Raw genomic sequence first — 15,137 nt, forward strand, 5'->3', positions numbered from 1 at the left:
ATAACCAGAGCTGGGATGTTGTCTATCCTATGTACTGTAATCTGCTTTTGGTTAGGTATGTCCTGTCCTGTAGCTACAGCTCACCTGAAGTGATTATAAATTATCTAAAGCTCTTCAGTAAAGCCCTCACATATCATGTGCGTAAAAGGCTTTAATTTCTTTAGAATTACATACAAAAAAGTGATCATCTGGTATCACCCTCTTATAGCATTTTTATGCATGAAATAAATTTGGGTGTGCAAATATACTTAGCGTAATAAAATCCTAATGCTTTTATACTTGTTACCCACTACACTCTTGAAAATGGTGAAAATCTAATTCAAAAGCAGATCTATAAGCCTATATACTTTTAAGGTATAATAACTACAATTATTCATACTCCAGAGAGTTTTGTTTTAAATAGAAAGAACATACCTCTTTGCCCTCCTTAAACAATTTATTTGCTTCATGTGCTGCAGCTGCCACCTGCTGGCTCTTCAGCTGACTCAGTTTGCTGTCTGGATTCCGTAATCTGGTGATAATGCGAGTGGAGCCAGACGCTCCTCTTCCAGCTCCAAGAGACTCACTCATCTCCCCATTAGATTTCTCTGATCTAAAGTCACCTGTTATCAATGAAAAAGCCACAAAGTAATTGCTGACGTAAGTATAAGAACAATGCCTCATCCAAAACTCATATGTGGTGTACATCTAAGATCCAGAAAGTAGATAAAGTCCTTGACTAGTCAAAGCAAATGTCACTAATTCTTTAGTGTACTTAAAAGAAAACATGTCAGACCTTTACTGTGAATCATTTATTATTTTAAAGAAAATATAAATGTGCAAGGTTACCTGTTTGGAAACTCATCTATTAGAACACAGAAGGGGCCGCTACAAAATTTACAAGTAACAAACATAATGACACAAAATGCACACTAATAAAATGTTGCTTTATATGTTCAATATGGATTCCTGTATTAAAAGGATACAATTAATTTTAGAAAGATTTTCAAGGAAATTTTATTTGAATGCCTAATAGTTTTGAGCTTAGAAATACCAAGTGACTTTTTTCTCACTGCTACATATGTAAGCTTATTATTATAAAAATCAACTAAATTAGTTTTCTTAATATACAAAAACCTCTCAACATTTTCATAGTAAAAATTTAAAGTGATGAACTAAACTGCCCAGGAGCAATTTCTGCTTTGTGTTATCTATGTAATTTCACTTTGGCTGAATATTTCTCTGTGTATTAAAATTACTGCATCATGGTCCAACTTCCACGTAAGCCAGACAACTGAATAAGATACAAATTTTCTAATTTAAAGATTTTTTTGAAATTAGGACAGTGTGGCATTGGCAATTAAAAGGACAAGAATTCACCACATAATACAATCTAAAGATGGCATTTTAAGTAAGAAGAGACAAAGATAGAATCGGAAAAATTGCTGTGCATTTGAGGGGAAAAAAAGGTTAAGACAGTTTGGCAAACACTTGTTCATTTATTTAGTCTGTTCCACACTGCTTCTTTCCTTTGGGGGAATGCTTTCTTCCCCCACTTTAATCATGATTCAGCCAGGGCTACGAATCAAGTATCTTGCTTCTTTGGGTTGAACAACAGACCTGGCCTGGCCAGCCAGATCACACCACTACCTGGCCACAGTGACTGTCCCAGGAACTGGCCATGTGGTCCAGCCAATCAGCATTCTACTCCAGTTCTTTCAATCTGGAGATGGAGAAAGGTTCTCTGTTTTTTCTTTTTGTGAGCTGGAAGGGTTTAAATTGGGGGCTAATTTTACTCTTACAACATGGAAAAAAACTGACAATGGTAGGAAACAATAAGCCCACCAGAGAAGAAAAAGGAAAATATGAAAAGGGAAAACTGAGAGAAGACCATGATAATCTTAGCTATATAGATCCTAACATACTTGAGTCTGCCAGCAGCCCTGGACCTGCTAACTACCAAACTGTGCCAATAAAATTCCCTTCTTGTTTTAAGCAAGTTTGATGGGTTTCTGTCAAAACCAGCAAGTCCTAAATAATACAGGAGTATTTTAAGATTTGGCTCCAAAATTTGGCACTGACTAAATCAAGATGGAGTGAAGAAACTAAGTTATCTTCTGCTGTAAGACTGGAAAGTTGGTAACCCTGAATGTGTGGCAGCCATGTAGCTGGTAAGACCATTAGTCTTCCCTCGGTTCTCAAATCACTACTCTAGCCCTATTGGAGTTCTACACCAAGATGCTGAGCTATGGTGGCTACTTCCGAGGACTATCTATAAAACCCTATAATAAAGACCTTGTTCACATCATTTGGTCTGCACTGGACTTCCCAGAAAGAGAAAAGGAATGACTGGCACAGAGCTTTTGAAAGGAAGCTCCTCCTAGAGCCAATGATCCAATATTACTCAGCATCAATACTTTGTCGCTTGCTTAGAAGGAGATGACTGACCCCTAGGGGAAGACCTGAAGGAGCAAAGGGAACAAGGCTGACAGGAGAGGTCCTTACCCAACACACTGTGCCCAGGGCCATATTCTTCCTATTATAAAGGAGTGAGTCATTCCAATGAAGCTTGTGGCAAAGGCCAGATCTCCTCTCCCCCAGTCTCCAAGGTTCATTGTTTAATGATGCCAGGAGGCAAAAGCCTAGCCAGACTCTATTCACCTGAGGGCTAGGGCTATTGGCCTATCAACCAGGCAAAATAAGGAAGTAAAGGGGTTCACCTTCAGGGACCATGACACCTTATCATTAATTATCAATAATAAGGTATCAGCAGAGTACCTATGGATCTGTAACAGAGTGCTATTGCCAGAAAAAACTCCAAACCTGCCAAATTGAAGTATATGACTGTTGAATCCTAAAGAAATCCATTCCTAGTTTAAAAAAAAAAAAAAACAAAAAAAACAGCAGGATTAAGGCTGCTACAACAGAACGGCCTCCAGAAGGAGAATCTTCCCATAGACTTCTCACCTCTCATGCATATTCATCCTCCTAGATTTACTGAAGAGCACCCTCCACTATCAGGATAATGAATGCTAGAGGCAGATGAATTTATAATTTGACTTAAGACTGCAAAATCAAGATAAGCCATGAGAAGACCTGTCAAAATTAATGCACAGCACAGAAATCCTAGATTTGGATCAAGATACAATTACAATTGCTGAATATAACTGTGGGACAGAGGTTTTTGGAAGTTTTCAGTTATGGGTGAGATTTTTGCATTGTGTTAGGCAGAGGTATTTTTGAACTGTATGTCTGGAATAAATGTGAGTAAACATGCATGTGCTAAGCTACCACAGGGTGGAGGTGCAGGTGTTTACTGTGTTCTATCTTTACAGCACCCCTCTTTCTTTGAAAAACCATTTCCTACCCCACTCCAATCACATACTTTTGCTGGAGCCATCAATCATAATACCTTGCCTGCCCTGGCCACAGGGGTGGGAACAATATGATCCAAGATAGGCCACTCAAATTCCTTCCTCAAGGACTTTTGATTTGGAGCAGGAGTAGGGGCCTTGTCTTTGGGTCACAGACCTTGCTTGGAAAGATAGGAATACAAATTGCTGGTGCCATCTTCCCTGCCACTTGGAAAAAGCCTGTTTGTATTAGGAGAGAATGAAATTAACAAACAAACATATGTAGATCCAAAAGGTGAGAAAGAAAGAGAGGAAGACAGAAAGAGTCATTATACCTGGGAGTCCAGTTATGCCTGATGATGGCTCAGGCATTCCAATTACATAAACTAATTAAATTTCTCTTCAAGTAAGCTAGTTTAAACTGGTTTGATCATTTGCAATTGAAAATGTCCTAATTAAAACACATTTCTCACCTTCTACAATATACAAAATTATATTCTATATAGATTAAAAACAAAGTTATAGAAGTGTCATGAGAAATTGGCTGTAAGGTACATGTATATTCTTCCTTGATAAGACATAAAATTCAGAGAAATACCAAAGACTGGTAAATTTAACAACATAAAAATGTAAAAATTCCTGGATGACCATATAGCAGAGTTTAAAATGAAAAACTACTCTATAAATATATATGTAAAAATCAAAGATTAATACCCATAATATGTAAAGCATTCCTAAAACTCACTAAGGAAAAATATCAAAATTCAATAGGAAAAAGTGATCAAAAAGACTAGTCACGTCACAGAAAGTTCAACACACATGTGAAATTCAACCATATTAATAAGGAAGGATAAGCAAATTTTAAAATAAAACACATTTTACTGTTGACAAAAATATAGAATTGATGATATTAAATTTAAAGTTTAAGGATGAGGAAAAAAAACAGATGTGTGAATTATAGGTATAAATTCCTTTCGATATACAATTAAGCAGTGGCTATCACTATTTTAAAAATATGCCTGCCATTTGACAAACAATTCCATTCACTGTTTCTATATTGCCAGATATACTTGCCCAAGTACACAAAGACAAATGCTGAGAATGTTTAAAAAAAAAAAGTACCACAATTTATAATAATCAAACATCATGCAGCAGTTAAAAAGAATGCATTTAAAATGAAAAGATCCTATCATATGTGTTCCTGAGTGAAAAAAACAAGATGCAGAATGATATAAGCAGAATGATCCATTTGTGTGAAAAACAAAAACAAAAACAAAAACTTTGTAAACATACAAATATGAATGTAACTGCAGAGAGAAAGACCTAAAATGATACATGTCAAGTTGTTGATGGTGGTGACACTTGGAAAAAGGGTACAAAAAGGGCTTCTATTTTATTCCTTTGTGTGTTTTTTGTTTTGAGACAGGGTCTCACAACAATGCCAGGCTGGCCTTGAACTCCTGATTCTCCTGCCTCAGCCTCCGAGTAGCTGGGATTACAGGCGTGCACCACCACACCCAGCTTGATTTTCTGGGTTTTTTTTTTTTTTTTTTTTTAAATAACAGGGCTACCTGTGTTTAAAATTAAAAAAAAAAAAAAATTTAAAAAAAAGAAAGAAAAGAAAAAGGAAAACAAAAAGGGTAAAGAAAAATTTTAATCTTCCCACCCCCAGTAAACTTTTATTCTAAAAAACTGAAAAATGTTAAAAAAAAAAAAAAAGTCCCTTTAATGGATGGTGTATATTCTTACCTATCTCTTCCTGAATAGAGACAGGTGTATGGGATTCTCTTTCTCCATTTTCAGGATCATCAGCTGCCTTAGCAGATTCACTCTGGGAAGAATTTAGTTCACTGCTGCTGTTACTGTTTTCCAGATTAGGCTGGATGGAGGTAGTGGTAGCACTAGTGTTACTGCTGTCACATGTCTTGTTAGATTCTTCTAGAAAAATAGAATATCTGATTTTTAAATTGGAAATCACAAAAAATAACTAGTTGTCAGAAAAGGCATTTAACTTTTAGGATTTCATTACAAAGCTTTATTTTTTTTTAAGCTGATCATGTATGAATAATGCACTGTATGAAAAGAAATTGGTAAGCACCACCCTATGAGTTATTTTTTTTTTAGTCTACCAGTCTATTAACTCATGGACTCTTACCATTTCAGTCTATAGTGCAAGGCAGACAATCTGTCAGATACCCCAGAGCTGAAGGAAAAAAAACAACTGATATAACTACTCTGCATAACTTATGTACACCAGATACAGCAAAAGTGGTTTTGCTGAGATATTATCTCAAAATCTGAAATTTATATTCTTACTTTTCAAAAGTATTACATCATACCAGAAAGAGATTTAAACCAGATCATTTGCCTCTAAGGTTTTCTGCCTGACCTCTACATCCCCAGGTAATGCCTATAGGTGATTCACTTTCCATAACAACTTAACCGTTACCACTAAACTAAGAGTTTGATTCCTAAAAGTGCATCAAAATTAACACAACCACAAACTGAAAGTCCAAGTCTTAACCTGAGCAGTTCAGAAATTAAGAGTCTCCCTCTGCATTCACATTTGCCAAAAGCTGGTCTTTAGCTGGTCTTTAAACTAGCTAAAGTAAAAGGTGGTTGACAGGAAGTCATAATGACTTTCTTGAATGTATAATGACCTCATTTTTTCAGGGAAAAAAACCAACAACCTGACAGAAAAGAGAAATATCTAAGAATAATCAAAAAAGAAATGAGAACAGCCTTTAAACTTGAAGAATGCTCACTTAATTCGGGCTAAGAGAAGCGCAAAATAAAAATATATGGAGAGAGGCAGTACCCATAGGCAGGAACAAACAAACAAACTTAAGTAGTTATAAGCCTAGAAGAAATCAACCCCTCAGGTGGAAAGGAGCTGGGTCCCTCTCACTGCCCATGATGCTGCAAGTGTAGAAAATGGGCGACAGCAGAGAAGGGAAACTACAGACATTCTCATTCTCTCTCTCTCTCTCTCTCTCTCTCTCTCTCAATCTCCACTCTTCACTCTCACTCTCTCCCCCTTTTTGGTACTGGGGGTTGAGCCCAGGGGCATTCAATCACTGAGCCACATCCCCAGCCCTTTTTTGTACTTTTTTTTAGAGACAGGGTCTCACCAAGTTGTTTAGGGGCTTGCTAAATTGCTGAGGCTGGTTTTGAACTCACGATCCTCCTGTCTTAGTCTCCCCAGCCACTGCAGCCGTGCACCACCGTGCCCAGCTACTCTGTTTTAGCTTTGTAAGGGCTGAACCCCAGGTGTGCTGTACTGGCAACTATATCCCAGCCCTTTCTATTTTTTGAGAGAGGGTCTCACTAAGTTGTCAAGGCTAGCATGGAACTTGCTATTCTGTTTAAACCTCAATTGCTGGGATTACAGTTATGTGCATCCACTCCCAGCACATTTATTTACTCTTAACCTAACAATCCATGTGCAGAAAAGTACTGCAAAAAATCTTAATTACTTAGCTGTAGAACTATTCAGTGAATCATTATTTATAATAGCAAAATGCCAAAAGCAAAATGCCCATCAGTGGTTCAATAAAAGAGTACAAAGAACTACCAAGCACCTTAGCAAAGAGCAAGGAAGATCACTATATTCACAACTGAAATGATCTCCAAGGTTAAATGTGAAAAAGAAAGGTGCGGCATAGTATTTACAGTATGTTAACTTTTGTAAGATGGGGAAACTTTCAATGCTTGGCATAGTGGTATAGACCTGCAATCCCAGGTATTTAGGCCGACCTAAGCAATTTAGCAAGATGCTGTCTCAAAATAAAAAACAACTAGGTGCAGTGAAGAACGCCTGAAATCCCAGCAACTCAGGAGGCTGAGGCAGGTCACAAGTTCAAGGCCAGCCTCAGCAACTTAGCAAGGTCCTAAGCAACTTTGAGACCTTGTCTCAAAAAAGAAAAAAAAAAAAAATTTAAAAGGCCTTGGGATATAGCTCAGTGGTAAAGTGCCCCTGCGTTTCATCTCTCGTACCAAAAAATTAATAAATAAATTAAAAGCCACTTGGGATATTTCCTATTAACAGCAATATTGGTTTTATGAAAACACAGCTATATATAAAATCATTTCCCCTTACCATTATTAATGCACATTAGCATATATTCTCTATAAAAATATGTAAATGAGTTAGTAAATTTAGGAATTAAGGCTTTTCATGTAAGGGAAAAGAGCTACATGTGTAAAAACCAACTAAGTAGAAGGGGAATTTGAAATATCAATTTAGACTGATGGTCCTTTTCTTTTCAAAAATATTTTCCACTCTCAGTGCATTTCCTATTAACACTCACCAAACAAGCACAGAGCAAATGACAGCCTAATAACAAAAAGTACCCCTCGGTCTGAACTGAGGTCGTGAATATCGGTCCCCATCAAAGGAACCAAAACTTCTTGGGGCACGGCGGGGCGGGCGGGGGAGTTCCCTGGTCAAGGACAGGAACCCTGTAAGACAAGTCTCAAACATCTACCAAAAAGTCAAGAAACCATCTAAGATGTCATGAATGGTAAAAGTCAATATGAAGAGGCTTTCACGGTTGAACAGATACAAAATGAATGACAACTGCAAGTGAATGAAACAACCTAAATATATTAAAAAAAAAAAAACTTGTAAATTTAAACTGATACTTCAAAAGAGAGAAGACCCTAACTCATGAATGACCACTGAAGACAAAGGAAACATCAACTCCGAATTCTGAAAACAACAATTAAGAGAAACAACTAGGCAGGTGCAATGTGCTTGTAATACTAGCAAGTCTGGAGGTTGAGGCAGGAGGATTATAAATTTGAGGCCAGCCTCAGCAAATTAGCAAGAATTAAACCAGATCATTTGCCTCTAAGGTTTTCTGCCTCAGCTAAAAAAAAAGGGGGGGGGGGGCTGGAGATGTAGCTCAGTGGTAGAGAGACCCTAAGAACAATCCCCAGTTCCAAAAAAAAAAAACAAACAAAAAACCTAAGCATTTATTCCACTATTCCTGTTCTAGCAATGTTTCAGTGTATTCAAACAGCCTGGATATTCTTTACAGAAAAATTATTTATCTTTCTTTATGTGAGAATTTCAGTTTAAAAATACAGAAATAAATTATAGAATTAAGATCCATATTATAGCCTCCAAATAGATAAATGATTCTGGAAAGATAACCACTGAATTAGAAGTTAACAGAGAACTTCAGAATCTCATTACATCAACTCACTGATCAATTTTACCATTTCTTAACGCACAACCAGGCATCATGAGCCATTTGATCCAATACAAAATTCCCAACACGTTGCTTGTGAAATATGCATGCCAAGAACAGTTGAAACCAAACTGAATCAAGACTTTAGAACAAATTAAAAACAAAATTAGAAAAGAAATAAACAAATTCTGAATGTGGAACAATCCATAGGATAGACTGGAATTCATTAACAAGTTCAATAGCATGTGGAAACAAAAAGTCAGGAAAGGAAAAAGTGCTGTACACCAAGAGACACAGAGGAAAACCAAATGTCATGTCATGTGATGTGTGAACCACCTTATTTGCAAACACATCAAATGTTTGGGGAAAAAAATTAAGTGAAAAAATCTGAACATGGATAGGATATTAGGTGATATAAAGGAACTGTTAGCTTTATTAAAATGATAATGACACAGTAACTATGTAAGAAAATGTCCATATTCTTTAATTTTTAGTGACATATGTAGGATTGGTATGACATGGTGGCTGGAGTTTTAAAAGCATGCCTCAGTAGAACACAACACAAATTCACAGCAACAGAAAAGAGAATAAACAAGCTGATAGTTACACTGAGGAAAACTAAAATTATAAAGCATGAATACAAAAGAACTCCAACAAAATACAAGTCAGTAATAACATTAAGTGAAAATTTTCAAGTTACATTTAACATAATATTCTTGAACCAAGAACAGAAATATATAGTTATTTGTTTTATTTTGTTTTGGTACCAGGAATTGAACCCTACAGTGCTTTAACACTAGGCTTCATCACCAGTCCTCTACTTCAATTAAGTTTGGTTTTTTGTTGTTGTTGTTGTTGTTGTTGTTGTTTTTGAGGCAGAGTCTCACTAAATTGCTAAGGGTCTCACAAAGTTGCTGAGGCTGGCTTGAACCTGTGATCCTCCTGCCGTTGCCTCCTAGCTTTCTGGAATTTACAGAAGTGTACCACTGCACCCAGCCAGAAATACAGACTTTTTAGCAAATCATATAGATTAACTCAATGAAGCAAAAGTATGTATGTGTTGGGCTGGGATTGTGGCTCAGAGGTAGGGTGTTTGCCTACCATGCGTGAGGCACCGGGTTCGATCCTCAGCACCACATAAAAATAAAATAAAGGTTTTGTGTCCTCCTAAATATATATTTTTTTTTTAAAAAGTATGTATGTGGTGGTACACACTACAATCCTGATTACTTGGGAGGCTGAGCCAGGAGGATGGCAAAGTGCGATTTTTTTTAAAAAAAGTATGTATGTGGTGGTACACACTACAATCCTGATTACTTGGGAGGCTGAGCCAGGAGGATGGCAAAGTGCGAGGCCAGCCTGGGCAATTTAGAGAGACCCTGTCTCAAAATAAAATAAAAAGGACCGGGCATGTAGCCCAGTGGTAAAGCACGCCTGGATCAATCCCTAGTATCAAAAAGAAGAAGAAAAAAAAAAAGCCTCATAACCAATGAATTTCCTTTCTAATAAAATTTTTAAAAAGGTACACTTTTGGGGGCTGGGGATGTGGCTCAAGTGGTAGCGCGCTCGCCTGGCATGCGTGCGGCCCGGGTTCGATCCTCAGCACTACATACAGACAAAGATGCTGTGTCCGCCAAATACTGAAAACTAAATATTAAAGTTTAAAAAAAAAAAAAAAAAGGTACACTTTTGAAGGTGTCCTTCTCCCAAGAAATTAAGAAATAGGTTTAATCAATGTTTTTGTAGTTCAAGTTGATAGATTTGAGAGTTTCTGAATGTCCAAGAATATATTTTCAAAGCAATTAAAAATAGTTATAGAAATAAAGCCAGTTTTATTTAATATCAATACTTTCCTATTTTCAGTTTCATCTTTAATCTGAGCCACATGAAATATTTCAGATCACTGATTATACCTAAAATAATGGATGGGCATCATGAAACCCATCTGTTTCTATATTTGAGTTCATTTATTACAGTTCTACACTACAAATTTGTCATTTTTCCTTTGTATAAAATCTTCAAACTGCATGAAAATGATAATGCTCTTTGATGAGACTTTATCTTTAGGTCAATCTTGAAATAAAGTACACACGCTTTTATTAGAACTCTTAAAGTGAACATACTTCTACGCAGATTTTAAATCTCATTCTATTAAAAGAAAAAACAAATTCAGCTGTGCATGGAATTCCCATGCCTGTAATTCTACTGACTCAAAAGGCTGAGGTAAGAGGATAGCAAGTTCCAAGCCAACCTGAGCTACTTAGCATGACCCTGTTGGGGAGAAAAACAAAAATACTATTACAGAAAATATATAAAATGTAAATACTAGCTGGAAGGAAGGTGGTCTAGAAATTTTATTAAACAATAAGGACATTTCACAATAGCAAAAAGTTAATTTAATAAGAAAATATAAAAAAATAGGTGTACCTAATAGCACAGCTTCAAACTATATAATACAAAAAACAAACAAACAAAAAAAAAACTTAAAAAGAGAAGGAACTGGGGGTATAGTTCAGTGGTAAAACACTTTCCTAATATGTACAAGGCCCTGAGTTCAATCCCCAGCACCACAAACAATTAAAAAATAAAGAAGCAATTTCACAATAAATAGTTGAGCAGTACTTAAAATCAATCATTGGGGACTATGGTTGTAGCTCAGTGGTGGAGTTCTTGCCTCACATGAGTGAACCAGTGGGTTTGATCCTCAACATCACATAAAAAATAAAGAAAGTAAAGGTATTGTGTCCATCTACACACACACACACACACACACACACACGTATGTATGTATTAAATCATTCAGTGGGGGAGAAAAACACAACAAGAGATATAGATTGGTACAACAAAATTAAAACTTTGACCTAGCTAAGTGTGGTGGTGCACACCTGTGATCTTAGCAATTCAGGAGGCTGAGGCAGGAGGATTCCAAGTTCATATCCAGCTTCAACAATTTAACAAGACCCTGTCTCAAAAAATAAAAAGGGCTGGGGATGTAACTCAGTAGTAAAGTTCCCCTGGGTTCAATTCCTAGTACCAACTCCCCCCGCCCCCCCAAAAAAAACAACTTTGACCTAATTGTCTTACACTGCATTCTTACTCAGTACATGTATGTTATTCAAATATACACAGGATGGAGCTGGGGTTGGGGCTCAGCGGTAAAGCGCTTGCCTCTCACGGGTGGGGCACTGGGTTCAATCCTCAGTACCACATAAAAATAAATAAATAAAATAAAGATATTGTGTCATCTACAATTAAAAATTTAAAAGAATTTTTAAAAAATATATACAGGACATTCATCATCATTAATCAAATGTTGGACCAGAAAACAAGGAAAGGAGGGAGGCAAAGAGAAAGAGCGGATGGAGTGAGTGGAGAAGAGAGTGGGGGAGGCAGAAGAGTCATCGGCAAAGTCCTGACCTCAGAGATAAGTCTGTCTACTATCCACTAGAATGCAGAGTTGCACATCACTTTAGTCACTGATTTATCCTCACTAGTATATTCTTAGGACAGAGACAACTTCGATGCTTATCCACTTTATAAAAATAACCAAATTCTTCTTTAAATACTGGCATGAGGGTGAGGATGTGACTCAGTGGTAGAGTGTTTGCTGTGCCTAGTGTGCCTGTGTCCCTGAACTTGGTCCCCAGCACTGGGGGAAGAATGGTGTGATATATTCAATACAAGTCTTTAAAAATATTTTTCATGTTCTGGGAACAGGCATGAGAATAGAGATACCAGGGCTGATTTCTGTTTTGTTTTAAAAGAAGTATGAGTTGATAACTGGCCAGGTTTTGAATTTATTATAGATAGCAATAATATTTCTATTATTATATAGATAGCAAAAATATAGAGATAGCAATCTTTAGCCACACTCTCATCCTGATAATGACCCCAAGTCCATTCTAATACTAACTACTGACAACTACTGTTCATTCTCATTCCACCTTCCTTAAAAATTCTGATTTGGGCTTGAACATAACTAATTTTCATGACATATACATGAAAATACTATTTGAACTGCCAAGTTTAACTACAAGCAACATCACAATGAATTATGTTGATTAATAAATACTGAATCAGTAAATGTATAGTACAATTCACTCATTTGATTATTTTCTTGCTAGGATTTCTCACTCATCAAAAGAGTTGATTTGTAATAGCAGTAATAATAATAACAATACTTGACTTTTATTGAGCAGTCAGTGTGTGTCAGACACAATCCTAAGTGGTTTTTTATATGTTATTCATTTTGCATTCTTCAAAAATACAAGTCAGATACTAGGATAATAGTTTTTCCAAAAAACATTCTAGTAAAAGAACAAAGTATATTACAAAGAAATAAATAAACTGAAAATAAAAAACTTAAAAAACAAATGTAGGGGCTGGGGTTGTGGCTCAGTAGTGGAGCGCTTGCCTAGCATGTGTGAGGCACTGGGTTCGATTCTCAGCACCACATAAAAATAAAAAAATAAAGGGGCTGGGGATGTGGCTCAGGCGGTAGCGCGCTCGCCTGGCATGCGTGCGGCCCGGGTTCGATCCTCAGCACCACATACCAACAAAGATGTTGTGTCCGCCGAGAACTAAAAAAATAAATATTAAAAAAAAAAAAAAATTCAAAAAAATAAAAAAATAAAATAAATGTCCATCAACAACTAAAAAAAATTTTTTTTAAATATAGGTGGATGTGACGGTGCATATCCATAATCCCAGGGACTTGGGAGCTACTGTCTTAAGGTAAAAAAGTCTGAGGATAGCTCAGTAGCAAAGTACTTGTCTATCATATGTGAGGCCCTTGATTCAACACTACAAAAACAAAACAAAAAAACACAACCGCTAAATCATATATGAACCCACTAGTAAGTCTAAGATTTACATTAAGTATTCCTACTAAAAGAGCAAATAATATTTTTTAAAGTTTTTACTAAGAATTTAACTATGATTCCATTAAAAATATAATATTTTTCCACATCATTTGGGGGGGTAGTACTCCACTATCAAACTTCTAACCCTGAGTACATCAAAGTGAAAATATTGCAATTTTTTTTGAAACTGGATAGTACCTAGAGATCTAACTTAAAAATTACAGAATCAAATTACAGATCTCTCAGTTTCTGCAATCCCTTCATTAAAAGATTCACTGAAATAATCTCTAATAGGAATTTAGTGAATGTCTATAGTGAAATGAACTTATTATTTCTATGCTATAAACAGCTTTTTTAAATTTATTTTTTAGTTGTAGATATTTTTTAGTAGACACAATACCTTTGTTTTATTTATTTATTTTTATGTGGTGCTGAGGATCGAACCCAGGGTCTTATTCGTGTGAGGCAAGTGCTCTACAGCTGAGCCACAACCCCAGCCCTAAACAGCTTTAATTTTAAGAACACTGCAAATATTTAATCAAAATACTCTTCACTATAATTTCTACCCACACAACTTAACAGAACAAGTATAATCCCTTCCCCATCCCCAGTTTTTGACCCTCAAGTATTTTAGGACAATTACATTACTTTCAATTGTCAAGACTACCGTTTTCTAGGCTAAATGAATTTTGGTTTTTTTATTACTTTTACCAGAGGGCAGAATTTCCAACTTTTTTTTTTTTTTTTTTTGTACTGGGGACTGATCCCAGAGGCACTTAATCACTGAGCTACATCCCCAGATCTCTTATTTTTATTTAGAGACAGGGTCTCAATGAGTTGTTTAGGGCCTCACTAAGTTGCCAAGGCTAGCTTTGAACTCAGGATTCTCCTGCTTCAGCCTCCCAAACCACTGAGATTACAGGCATGAGCTATCAAGGCCAATCAGACGTTTTTCATCTTATGACCACTCTAAATCAGTATAATGTCCAGTGGACTTTCTGCTTTTAGCTGTGACTTAGAGTCTGCGTGTACAGCCTGATGCACAGCCTAATCTTTTTTTTTTCCCCCCATGCGGGGGTGTGTACCAGGGATTGAACTCAGGGGCACTCAGCCACTAAGGCACATTCCCCAGCCCCCGCCCATTTTGTATTTTACATAAGGACAGAGTTTCACTGAGTTACTTAGTGCCTTGCCATTGCTGAAGCTGGCTTTGAACTGGCAATCCTCCTGCCTCAGCCTCCTGAACCGCTGGGATTACAGGTGTGGGCCACGGTGCCCAGGGAATAGCCTAATCTATCACTTTCAGCAACAGCTCATTGTTGACAAGTACCCAAGTGAAAGTAGCCCCCAAAACAACTGCTATTTGTTAATATCCTTCATGTAATAAAATAGGAACACAGAAGCCTTGAAAGATTAAATGACATTAACTTAATGGCAGTAGACCCAGAATGCAGGTCTTTTAAATATTAATCTTCCAATACATCAAATTCACAACTCAGCATAAGGTGCAGTAAAATGAAATTACTAAAGTTTGAAAATAGATGATATTCTTATATACATACAAAAAGATCTTTAAGGATTTCAACTATGATTCTTGGTATTTTTGTCAGGTTATCAGTACTAAATTTTACTCATCTGAACTTTTGAAAACTTATACGCTACTACAATAAAAATACATTTTCATTTTTTAAAGAAGCAAAAAGAAACACATAATGACATTCTTAGAATAATATAACTTACTTTGAATA

The 15,137-nt window shown here is 36.4% G+C and overlaps 1 protein-coding gene across 5 annotated transcripts in view; it reads right to left on the reverse strand.

Annotated features, from left to right (window-relative positions):
- Bptf (bromodomain PHD finger transcription factor) overlaps positions 1–15,137 on the reverse strand; it is a 134,668-nt gene that overhangs the window by 64,967 nt on the left and 54,564 nt on the right. For all 5 annotated transcript variants that reach the window (XM_026402231.2, XM_077800460.1, XM_026402230.2 and 2 more), the window contains exons 6-7: positions 5,082–5,270; positions 415–602 (exon numbers count right to left, since the gene is read on the reverse strand). In XM_026402231.2, the coding sequence (XP_026258016.2) occupies positions 415–602; positions 5,082–5,270 (377 nt within the window). The remainder of the gene's footprint in view (positions 1–414; positions 603–5,081; positions 5,271–15,137) is intronic.

The sequence above is a fragment of the Urocitellus parryii genome, chromosome 7 (assembly GCF_045843805.1).
Source record: "Urocitellus parryii isolate mUroPar1 chromosome 7, mUroPar1.hap1, whole genome shotgun sequence".
Classification (NCBI taxonomy): Eukaryota; Metazoa; Chordata; class Mammalia; order Rodentia; family Sciuridae; genus Urocitellus; species Urocitellus parryii.